This window comes from Parus major, chromosome 6 (genome assembly GCF_001522545.3).
Source record: "Parus major isolate Abel chromosome 6, Parus_major1.1, whole genome shotgun sequence".
NCBI classification, from domain to species: Eukaryota; Metazoa; Chordata; class Aves; order Passeriformes; family Paridae; genus Parus; species Parus major.
The window spans coordinates 22,010,396-22,022,445 of record NC_031775.1 but is presented as its reverse complement, the minus strand read 5'-3'; the positions used below and the strand labels follow the sequence as shown (position 1 = coordinate 22,022,445).

Below are 12,050 nucleotides of genomic sequence, written 5' to 3'. Positions count from 1 at the left end.
GAAAATTATTATAAACTGCTCTGTTCCAGAAACCTTGTCTCACATTGTTCATTTTCATTTCCTCACTATGAGGAATTGTGAGCCATGTGCCAGGTTCCTCCCTAATTGTGAAGTTCTGTGCATTTTTTTTATTTTGTTGGTCAAACTACAAGACTACTATACAAGCAAATTTCATTCAGGCACACAATTCTTTAGAGATTTTGCACAAATAAAATAAGAACATTTCTCCCTCTCTGTGTTTGTTCCTCTCCAGTGTTACTTGAGAAGAGTTGGGATTTATGTTCCTGCTTCAGAATTGATTGACAAGAACAGTAACAAAACCAAGAGCAGCTCTCTTGTGAAAATATAAAGGACTATGAGTTGTGGAGTGGTGGCTATCAGGGCTGTGTGACTCCCCTGCTGCATGCTCAGCAGTTCCTTCTTCCTTGCAATACAACACATTTTTCTCTTACCCAGCACAATCCATGGAGCTTAAAAAAGAAAATAAATACTGTTGTCATTGAGAGACTTCTGCTGTGGCCAAGCTGCAAGGTTTAATCTTTGAGAGGAGCTCATTAGAGGGGAAACATGCTTCAAGGTTTCCCTAAAACAGCTCCTCAAGTCTGTTTTTCCAAACGTGGATGTCTGTGCCACGCTAAGACACCCCAAGTCCAGGTGCTGCTCCCCCAGTCCCAGCGGTGCTCAGGGAGCCCTTGGAGCTGGAATATTGTCCCTCAACTGCCTTCTCCACACATTGTGTCACTCCAGCCACACTGCACAGGGAGTCCAAAACACAGGAGATCACAGGGATATTCCTCAGAGCAGAAATGTAAAGTTTGGGTTTTCATGAGGAGGAAAGGATGCAGGCAAGAGAAAGGCAATGTCCTGTCTAAGGAGATGCTCTGGGTGCCCACAGGTGTGGAGCTGGGTTTAGGCAATACTCACCTCTGCCTCAGCACAAGGAATGCAGAGGGTGTTCTCATGCTGTGCCTACAGTTTGTTTTGTCTTACTGCCCAGTGCTGTTAAGTTTTTAGATCAGCTTAAATTTTAACTCCAGTGCCTCCAGTTTAAGTGATTGTTTTCTAAATGGAAAAAAACAAATTCAGGGGAAGGGAGAGCGTGATTTCTTCTGATTCCGGCAAGTGGAGAAATTATTCTACATTAAATCTTCCTTGCCTAAAAATGTTAGATCATTTTAGTTTTTCTCTTATTCTGACATTGTTTCTACTGCTTGTAATATGGAAGCTTCTTTGATTTTTGTTCATCTGGATGAGCTGTAAAAAACTTGTTATTTCATCCTTTCCTTTCATGACCAGAGGATTTTTTTCCTCAGGTGGTTGAGGTTCTTAGGGCCCTTCAGGTTGCTCTTGCTGTATAGTCATTGAAAACAACTCTTGTAATTTCTCTATAGCATTTGTTCTGAGGAGAAGTTACTTTTTTGTATCCACCAGACACAATGTCAGGTCGAATGGGGCTTGGAGAAACCTGATCTGGTGGAAGCTGTCCCTGCCCATGGCAGGGGCTTGGAATGTGATGATCTTTGAGGTCCCTTCTTACCCCAAACTCTTCTGTGATCCTATGATTTGATCAGTATTTTTGTAGCCAGGCTGATGAGTGTACCTTCAATTGGAATTTAAGAATAGCTTTGAAATGGGCTAAGTCTGCAGCTTCTGAGAAGCACCTGGCTCTTCCCAGAAACTGTCCTAGAGATTTAATCTCAGCTTTTAATTTTAGTTTCTAGGACACTGCATATATTTACTACTTTGAGTAAAACCCTGAATTAAGCTGGTCAGTTTCTGGGAGTAAATATTTGTAAGTAGCTACTTACTCCCTTGTGCCTGAGGAGCACTGTTCATGCGAGATTTCTTTATCAGGATTTAAAACTGAGGTCCTGAGTGCCTACAAAATAAACCAATATCTATCTGGGCCTTCACAAGAGAAGTGAAGCTTGGTCCTTTTTTTTGTTTTTTAAACCACTGTTTAGTCTTCATTTAATCTGCCAAGGCATATGCAAGTTTAAATTGATTAAAGTGTTCTCATTTCCTGTCCTGAACATGTTGTGTAATAGACTTCTTTAGCTTTTTTTAATATTTGCTCTGTCTCACTCCAGCACTGGTGGGTGAAGTAATTACCACATCAGATCAGTTGGCAGGATGCCCTGAAATCTGCCAGGTTGGGATGTGATTAGACCCTGCCAGTGCAGTTTATAGGTCATAGGCAATAAGTGCAAATTTGTGGTGGAGAAAGGGGCATCTTCACCAGCTGTTACCAAAGGGTGCTGCTATGGTAATTTTCATGTTTCAGTCTAAGGACTTATTTTGGAACAAAAATATACTAATGGGTGCTATTTGTTTTGTTGTTCAGAAAACTCTTCCGTATTTTCAGTCTCAAGGTGTGCTGGTTTTGTGTTCTGTTTCTAAATACTACAAAAGCAAAGGATGACAATCTGTCAGAGGTTTAGGGATCTTTCCATGGTTTTTGGTCAGTTTGATGTCATCATCATCTAAACACAGGCAGGCTGGACTGGAACAGATCTCTTGGGTCACAGCTCCCTTGTTTGTGCCTTTCACAGGCACTGTCATATTGCCCTTTCTGTGAGTGCATTCAGCTGTATTTTAGTACTTGGGGTTTTTGTCCTCATTTGGGAAACTTACCAAATGTTGCAATTCTGAATGATCTTGTGATCTTTAAATTTCCCTTCTTGCTCCTGTCCTGTATAAACAGTCAGAAAACTCCACTGCAGTTTAAGTTTAGATGAAGCCTAAAGGCAAGAGCAGAACTGGACTCTGCAGATTAGACAAAAAATTTGCTAGTGTCTCCTGGAGGTATGTTATTCCTTCTTAAAGCTCTGCATTCTCAGAAACAAGCTGCACAAACATGAGATCAGAAATTACGTGCTTGAATTAGCTAAAAAATAATGTTTCCCGACAGCAGCAGCAGCAGTGCATAATCACATGCATTATACAAAGTATCAGACTGTATTTAGTACTAAATACTGCTTCTCCTTGGGCTCTTGTAAATCAGAGCTGTCTCGATGTTAAAAGACAAACACGGATTCAGATTGCAGATTCAGATAATTTGCTCCACCTACTCAAAAGCCAGCTATTTCAGGAGCGAATTTTAGTGAGTTACGAGCCCATCTCATGTTTCCAAAAGGCATTTCTTCACCAGTTTCCAGTGTTCATCCTATCACTTTGTCTTCTTTAGGTAATACATAAATCTATTAGAAAAGAGCGTCATCTATAACCTCCAAGGCCCCTTAGTGACAAGCCCCATTGTCAAAGGCAGGCACTTTGCCAGGAAACAGTGACTCCCAGAGAGAGTGTGCAAGGTTAGGGGGAAAGTGTACTATTGCCAGAGAAACTGTATTCCAAGTGGATTTGCGTGGAACAGCAACAATATCCAGTGACTGGTTAAATTAGCCACAGATGTGTTTTCTAGAACACTGTCCAAGAAGATATACAGTACTTTAGGGCTTGGTTCAGGCATAATGATCTTCTGAAGTCAAATCAGATCCAAGCAAAATTGCATGGGTACCAGGGAAGCTTTAAAGGAATTCTGTAATATGATTCAGACAAGTAGATGAATCAGACTGCTGCGAGCTGAGCGAGGAGCACGTCGGTGAGAGATGAGGTAAGAGGACTGCACAGCAGCCTGGTGTGAGGAGTTTGCTGCTAAAATCCAGGCTGTGGCGGATTGCCAGGGCCGGTGCAAGGGCGCGTTGTGCCGGCACCTGTCCGGAACGTGCGTGCGGAGCCGCAGCTCCCCGGAGCTCCTCCAGCTTCCCCGAGCCCTGAGCGCTCGGCTCTGCGCTCGCCATCCCCGTGTGCCTCGCTGTCCCCGAGCCACGCCGCCCATCCCGCGGCTTGAGAGGATAATTACTGCTGAGGGCAGTGCATTTAGTAAATACTTGGAGAATTTTCACGCGTTGAAATCAGTACGAGTGAAGGGATTTCACTCTGGGACTTTCCTCGTACGGGTGAATTTTGTCTTGGCATCACAGCTCGAGCAGTGGGATTTCGGTCTGGGATGGGTGTTGAAAAGCTCCGCTTCCCTCCCACAGATGAGTTCTGACTCTCATTTTTAAAGTTCAGATAAACCAGTGGAAAGAAGTCCTGTTGAATTACAGATCTGCTTTATGCTCTAAAGTTCTGGGGAAACATAAGCAGCTTAGTTACTGTCGTAGTTGGAACGGGAAGCAAGAAAAGCTTTTGTTGTATTCTCTGACCTATTTCTTTACCGTGTTATTTACTTGAACTAAATTGGATATCGTGTATTAATCTAAATCTAAAAGGGCCTGGAAGTATTCAGTCTAGAGTCTCTTTGTAATAAGCATTAATGGTAAAAGTCAGATTTATCAGAAAATAGCAGTTGGCAAGTTTCAGAGGAGTTATAAATTAAAATTTTCACAATAGAAATGGCATATCTTGTGTATGAAAATTTTTCTCAGTTTCTCTTTTTCAGAGCTTTATTAAATGTTTTTAACATTTAATTTAAGAATTGGTGAAAATGTGAAAATGGATCTGTTTGGGTTTGCATTGAATTTCCAGATATAGTTCCAAAGAGGAGGCAAATGCTGTGAATTTATTCAAAGAAATATTATTTTATTTTCCTTCTTATCTCTTACTAATAATTTGTTTTAATCAAGTGAATTCTATTGCTTTGTCTCTACTGTTTCCAGTTTAATATCCTTTGAGGTCTGAATTCTGCTTCAGGAGATTTTGCACTTCTATTCTTAGGAATTTTTGCAGGTCACATGGAAGGCTGTGTGTGTGTGCATGCATGCGTGTATGTCTTTGGACAGCATACCAATAATTAGAAGAACTCCACAAAGTCATGGCTTCGCATCAGGAGAACTCACAAAAAATGAGACTTGACTCTGTTTTCAGGTATAGTGGCTGATTTTGCCCTATGGAAGCCAGACATTCTGACAGTGGCAGAATGTGTTTGTTCTAAAAGGGGAGTATTTTGAAAATGCTTGTACCTCTGGTGAAATTTCTTCTCTCTTTTCAGGGTCTTTGTAAACAGAAGTTTAGCCATGGAAAAGATAAAGTGCTTTGGTTTTGATATGGACTATACACTTGCTGGTGAGTATCTTCTTAAGTTTTTTGAACACTGACTTAGTTTGGAATACTGTTTCTTGCTGAGCAAAAAACAGCAAAAAGCTGATTGGGATACTCCAGTTAACAGGTGCTTCTTCTGTTAGAAAATGTATCTTTCACTATTCATTGCACTTCCATTTTAGGTGTTTCCCTTAAATTTGTTATCTGCAAGCTGTATTTGGTCACAAGCCATGTTACTGTGGTGCAGTTTTAAGTGATTATGGGTGTCGAGAAAATCAAACCTTAATAAGTTGGCTTCCTTAGATTCCACTGTATTTTGACAATGCCCCTTGTGCATGCTTGGCTTTGAATAACAAGGTGATTATTTTCATCCTTGGTGCATATAATAGGCTATACCTTTGGCCAGCAGGTTCTCTTGTGTCCTGGGAGAGTAATTTTTCAATAGGTTTTCCTCTTTCCCCTTCCTGGGTTAGCCACATCAGTGACTCATTTCAAGAAGAGGCATGGCAAGGGGAGTGCCTTGTGTCAGCTGAATCAGTTAATTCATAAAGCTTTGCCCATTCTTTATGACAGATAAGCTTTGGGAGGTTGTATAAGATCTTTCAGTTTCATAAAATAGTTTGCATGACTTCTTCATCTTTCAGATACTCAGCAGGCAAGTTCCCTGAGACTTTTGATGAGAGGAAATAAAGCTACCATTTTCTTCATAGTCAGACTTTCATGTTATGTATTTTAAGATAATTAAGATAAAAATAATATCTTTTAAGAGAAGATAAAAAGCTCACTTCCACTTTCTTAAGTTATAGTATCACACAGGCTGGCTGTAACTGTGTTGGTATCATGTACCGTCCTTCCTTCTTTCTCATTACCACTTCCAAGTTAATGGATAAAAAGTTCCTATCACCATTAATGTTTCAGTTTAGAGTTGTTGTGTATATGAACTGAGAAAATGTGAGGTACAGTGTCAGGGTCACCTAATAATAGGTTAATGCAGTATGTCAGCTGTGGTCATCTGGTTACTGTGTACTGAGAAGGAATGAGAGATGAGTAATGTGGCTGGGGACAGTGTGAGGGTCAGAGCTGGGGTCAGAGGCTAAGTGAAGGGCAGGAAGATTTCCATAGGCTCATGGTTCAACTGCAAGGAGCAATTTTGGAGACTGTGGCAGGTAGTTGCAGTTTATATTTAGATCAGTTCCTTGTGTTCATTTATCTACAAGGAAGTAGTTACATATAAAAAGTTCAACACCTTATTTATACATCTGTTTAAAGTTCTTGCCACTTTTTAAGTCATGAAGTATATCGTTGTTAATCTGGATATGACAGGAGGCACGTGCTTTCTGTTTGTGTTTCCCAGCTGTGACAGTCTTATGGCAGTGCTTTTAAGGGGTGCATGAAGTTGTTCAAAAGTAAATGCTTTTAAAAAAAGAAAAGAAAAGAAAAAGTTGAGAGTTTCACTTCAGTAACAGAAAAACAACTTCTGTGCCTTTTGCAAAGAAAGTGGCAGCACTTCCCAAGGACCCAGGTGATCCCACTGGGGCTGGTGTGAAGCATGAAGTTTGTTGCTAAATTTCATCCTGGCAGAAGAAGAGCTTCAGCACTGTCCTCACTTATCTGAGTGTTCATTTGACTCAAATGTTCTTCGTTCCTGTAAACACAGAGCAAATGTGTAGGTATCCACAAAATGATGCTTGATTTGATGAAAGGACAAAATGTGAATTTTTCAAGCATCCTAAAGCAGTACAAGGGACATAAAAACATGGGGCTTCCAAGGCTGGAAGATCACAGTGCTCCAGTTGAGAAGGCTAAGTCAGTGCATTTAGGGGAGTTGAGTGGCAGGGTGTGAGGCAGAAAAAGAAATGAGATATGGTCTGAGCAGAAAACTGTAAATCTAGACCCCTCTGGGGTAAGCTACTGTCCTGTGACTTCTTCCATGGTACAACAGAGCTAATAGTTGCAGATCATTTCACTAGGAATTGTGAGAATGAAATTATGTTGGAACACCTTTTGCAGATGAAAAACATTATTACTGGTAAGTACTATTTCCCTTTTTTCCACTCGAACTGGAAATTAACCTTTAAAATTACCTGATTGTATTCTTATGTCTCAGAGTCATCCTTTCCTCTCCCTGTGGGCTTTTATTATCTGACCATTATTAGCTATTTATAGCTTTCATACAAGAAAAATGCTAATCCACTGTGGGGACTTTAAAGATTGCAGTGTTAGAATACGATTACAATTACAATAAATTAATTGGAAATGATAATGAAGAAGTGGGACAAGTGAAGTATTACAGTAATATGCTATAGTTAGTGCATTCATGAGACCCTGTTGTGTTTTCTGATTGGTCACATTATCCTTTACCCACTCTTTCACATAGACATGCTACTTGTCTTGATTTAAAAAAAAAAAAAAGGAAAAAAAAAACCCAATGTAAAAAGCCAGTTTATGTGTAATTTAACATCTGGAAATGGTATCTGCATACCAGATGGTGCATGCTGAGCAGAAGCCTTTTGGAGACCATTCAAAACACGTAAATAGGCCAAGGAAAAGAGCAGAAACATCTCCAGTGTCATTAGCTCCTCATCTAGTTTTCTGCATTTGTACTTTCATTGCTAGGCGATTTTTCTGCAATGCTTTTTGAAATATCCCAAGCACAATCCTCTTATTCAACAATTTAAGGCAGGCAGAGTCATTGACCCTGCCAAAATCTGTATGTGACATCCCCTTCTATTGTGTGCTTTCACATCAGAAATAGTCTGATGACTGTAATACATTTGCCATCTCAGAAGAATGATTATTTTGATACACACTGAATTACCTGTCATGTAAAGGAGTATTGCTGTCTTGTCTCTTTCTTCTTTACAAATCAATGACCATTGGTAGCACCAAAATCTTCCTTAGGAGGTGGTTCAGTACCAGAAAAGTCAGAATCGTTTAATGTTTTTTGAACTTTAGAAGCTTGAGACAGTTTTAGTCTTGTACCTTATGAATTTAAGGACACAGATCTACTTACAACTTACTTACTACTCTTTTCTGTCTAGAATAATCTAATTTTGGTAGGGACATGGCATTTCCATTTTGAAGTCTGTAGTAACAGCTACCATGCACATGCTGCAGTGATCGTGTTCTACTACCAGCATGTCTGAGAATGTCAGCTTGCCAGCTGAGGGCAGTTTTAGTATCATCATGTTACATTGTACATAAAGTACAATTTCATGTGTTATAGAGTAATATTTCTTAGAGTTACTAAATTAAAGAACCACTTAACTCAGAATTTAAAGGAATTCAAGGCTGTCTGATCCAGCATTTTCACAGTGGTTTTGTTTGCTTTCAAGCCAAAATTAGGTGAAACTTCAAATTATTGTAAACAACTCCTGTGTTCCCTGATTGTGCTTGACTCTCTCCTTGCATAGGGTTGAGAAATACTGTTAATGGTTGGGTTGGGCAAACAAAGTCTTTTTGTGTAGAAGAGCCTGAAGGTTTTAGCTTTTTCTTCTGAGGAAGGATGGGCCCTAAATAGTTGAATTTGTAATCACAGTGATTACATCTAGAATTAATTTTGACTGCTGGGAAAATAAAATTAAAGCAAATTGAACTAACTCTCACAGGTTTTAGATTTCTTGTTTTCTCATAAAGGATTGTTGTTGTATTCTCATGGGGTGAGTAAGATCTATTATGTGTACGGAAAATTCCAAATCTCCCTAGGTTCATGTTATAGATACACTAATACTAGAGGTTCAGAATTCTGTGTTATTTATGAAACTGGCTGTCCCCTTCCTATTCAATCTGTTTGGGAATCACATTTGGTACATAAAATAATGCTTTTTAAAGCTAGGTGTTACTGGGAGGCAAGTGGAAGGAGCAGGAGGAGCAGCAGGGGTTGATTGTGGTTTGTGTGCTTAGTTAAGTAGCTGCTGTTTAAAGTGTTGCAGCAGTTGACACAAGCAAGAGTCATCAGCTATTTCAGCCCTTGCTGTTAGTGGAGGTTAAGACAAGTTTCTGTGATGTTATGCAGCCCTTCATTCCCTGCCTCTGGCCTTGCTGCCTGCCAGCCTGGGAGCGAGGCCCTGCCAGTTCCCTACGGTGCCCTTGCTCCTTGGGAAGCCATGGCATTACACCCAGGGCTGAATTTGCTGTCAGGGCAGAACTGAGAATTATTGAATGATTCCTGTTTAAAATAGAGAGATTGAAGGTCCTTTTGTAGTTATTTTTTGTTTGCTAAATTGTAGTTTCATTTATTATCTGAATGATTCATCTCTGCTTATTTACCCAGACAGAAGATCAACAGTCACAAACAATTCTGGTCTGCCTCCCTTTTTTCACCAGTACTGTCAAAGCTGCCTGTGTTTTGGTAAAGGAAAATGTTCCATGCAACCCAAAAGATTCACAGCCTTCTCTGTTTTGTGTTTACTGCTAAGTGCAGAAAGTAAAATAAGGGTATGTCAGTGGAGAGTCTTCACTGTGCACTCACCTGAGCCTGAGGAGTTGCTGACTTCCATTGGAAATGCAGCAGGGACAGATTGCTTTCACACAGCATTTTATTTGGCTGCTTCCTACTCAGTGTGAGCTGCACTTAATTATTAGATCTGGATCCAAATAATGCAGGAGGCCTTGGCATTACCAGCTCTTAAATGGGACAGGCTGCACAATGAGGTGATGGATAGATGTCCCTTGACAGGAGCAGAGCTAAAGCAGTGGGGTTCCCAAACTGGCTGTAATTTCACACTGGGCCATTGGCAAATAGAGAGGCATAGTAAGAATTACAAACTCAATTGTGCTTGAAAAGATTCTTCTGTGACTACTCTTCTCCAAAAGTTACAGCCTTGTTGAAAGTTTTATCTTCTATATGAAACAGATAAGAGGTAATATCAGTAGACAGGATGCTTTCATTTGGAATGCTTTTCCTGTGCTTAATTCATTGCTGCTTCTGTGTTCTCCTGAAATTGATAATAAAATTATCAATGGCTGCTGAAAGCAGTTTCAATAAAAAAGGAGGGGAAATGAGGCTTGAAAAATACTGGTTTTATTGTGTGCAAATGTGATTAATGCAACATAACCTGATTGGAATATAGCATGTGTCCTGGAAACATTGCCAATTTAATACCAAGGTTTGGTGCACTGCAAAGATTTTATTGCAAAATTGCTTATGCTTTCAGCTTGTACCACTGCCCTTCTCATCCCATGGGAAAAGATACAGGAAAGACAGTTTTAGTCTTTCCCAACTCAATCCAAAGTGCAACATGCATAAACAGGTTTTGCCCTTTCCTCAGGTGGGTGTTTGTGTCAAAGCCATCCTTGCAATTTGGAAGTGGAAAATTTTTCACACCCTAATCTTATTTTTTAAATGCTTTTCTTTACCTGTTGACTCTGGAAAAGATACATTCAGCCTGAAGGTAGAATTGGATTGTTGCTGTGTGTGATCTGGGAGAAAAGGTGACAGCAGAATTGAGAACTGGTTCTTCAGTCCATCTTCTGTTTTTACTGTAGCTGAGTCTATCAGGTTCCTGTGTTTCACTCTGCACAACTGAGGAATGGAACTCATAAATTTGTACCTTGTATGCAAAAATTTCTGGATTGCACAAATGAAAAATAAATTATAAATGTGGGAGTTTTATACATGAAAGATGAAACTGAATGCTTAAACTACTGAGTTTGTAATGTAAACAACTACAGCATATCTGAATGTCAGTTCAGGTGCTGTTATTATCTGTTTATTAGTGCTGAACTCTAATGCAGATGTTCTAACGAGGCTCTCCTGCTTAGCTTAAAGGTTTGCCTTTAGTTTCGTTATGACGTAAGGACTACAGCTTTGAGGCTCTTTTGGGGAGATACTAAGCAATTTTTGCTTCTTTCCCAGTTTGTGGATAATGCAGTTTTTTAGGTCATACAGAAATAATGTGGTGGCTGGAGAAAGGAATTGGTAGATGTGCAGGAGAAGCCTTCCAGCTCGCCCAGCCAGGACCGGGAGTTGCCCTGACGCACATCTGCTGTCTGCCTTTTCACATTTGCACATTGCCAGTTTAACAGGTGCAGATTTCGCAGATTTCAGAGGCTGGTTTAGCCACTGGTGTTTTAAAGCTAAAGGCAGATGGAGAAGCCAAATTGTTCCGAGTATGCTTTGAGCTGGATGTCTTTTCAAATACCAGTGCAGTGGTTATTGTCCCTGCTCTCTTTGTGTTGCTGCTCTTCAGAGCCTGACCATTTAAAGCTGTGTAATGAGCAAATGAGGTCTGGAGCTGTGGGATCTCACATGCTGGCATTGGGAATGAGGAGTGGAGAAAGCATGTGTTGCTTGCTCTGTCCCAGTAAATCACTGACTGACAAACTGCTAATCTGCTGTCTGTGGATCCTTGAAGAATCGGAGTGATAAACAGAAGCTGCTGAAAGAAGGAGTCTTCACAGTGTAAGGAGAGTTTCAAAAGCTGCTATATTCTGTTTTCTTGCTCTTAAAAACATGATGATAACACCAAGCTGGGTCAGCAGGCTGTTAGTGTACCAAGGCGAGCTCTCGCCTTGCTAGACGATGAAAATAGGGAGGCATTTTTCAATCTAATCGACCCCCTTATCTAGTAATCTTAATACCACAACAGAAGTACTATTAAGTTGCAAATACCCTTGTGATGACTCAAACAGCTTACTCTGTAGGAGGAACCAAAGCTGAGAGTACAGAAGGCTTTAACTCTGAGATCATTTGTGTGCCATTGCTTTGTGAATGCCTTATTTTAGCACTACAGAAAAACTTCTGCATGTGGCTTCTTGCCAGCATGGGCACTTGTACTGCATCTAAGCCCAGGTGCACACTGTTAAACAAATGTGCAGCCTTGGAGGCTCACTTTCTTCAGTGAATATGGAGAAAAATAAGAAGATGGATCTCTCAGACACCGATAAACCTGAAAAATGCCTTAGATATATTGTAGTAGTGACTACTAGGCCTTTAGGTAATTTGATTCTTATTTTTAGATGCTAGCAAATTATGTTTGAACCTGAAGCCTAAGAAACTATTTCTT

The 12,050-nt window shown here is 40.2% G+C and overlaps 1 protein-coding gene across 4 annotated transcripts in view; it reads left to right on the top strand.

The window, feature by feature from the left end:
* NT5C2 (5'-nucleotidase, cytosolic II) overlaps positions 1–12,050 on the top strand; it is a 63,786-nt gene that overhangs the window by 27,854 nt on the left and 23,882 nt on the right. For 3 of the 4 annotated variants that reach the window (XM_015633142.3, XM_015633141.1, XM_033515481.1), the window contains one exon: positions 4,994–5,067. In XM_015633142.3, coding sequence (XP_015488628.1) covers positions 4,994–5,067 — 74 coding nt within the window. Of the gene's footprint in view, positions 1–4,719; positions 4,870–4,993; positions 5,068–12,050 lie in introns of all 4 variants that reach the window. The other variant, XM_015633143.2, reaches the window with a different exon arrangement.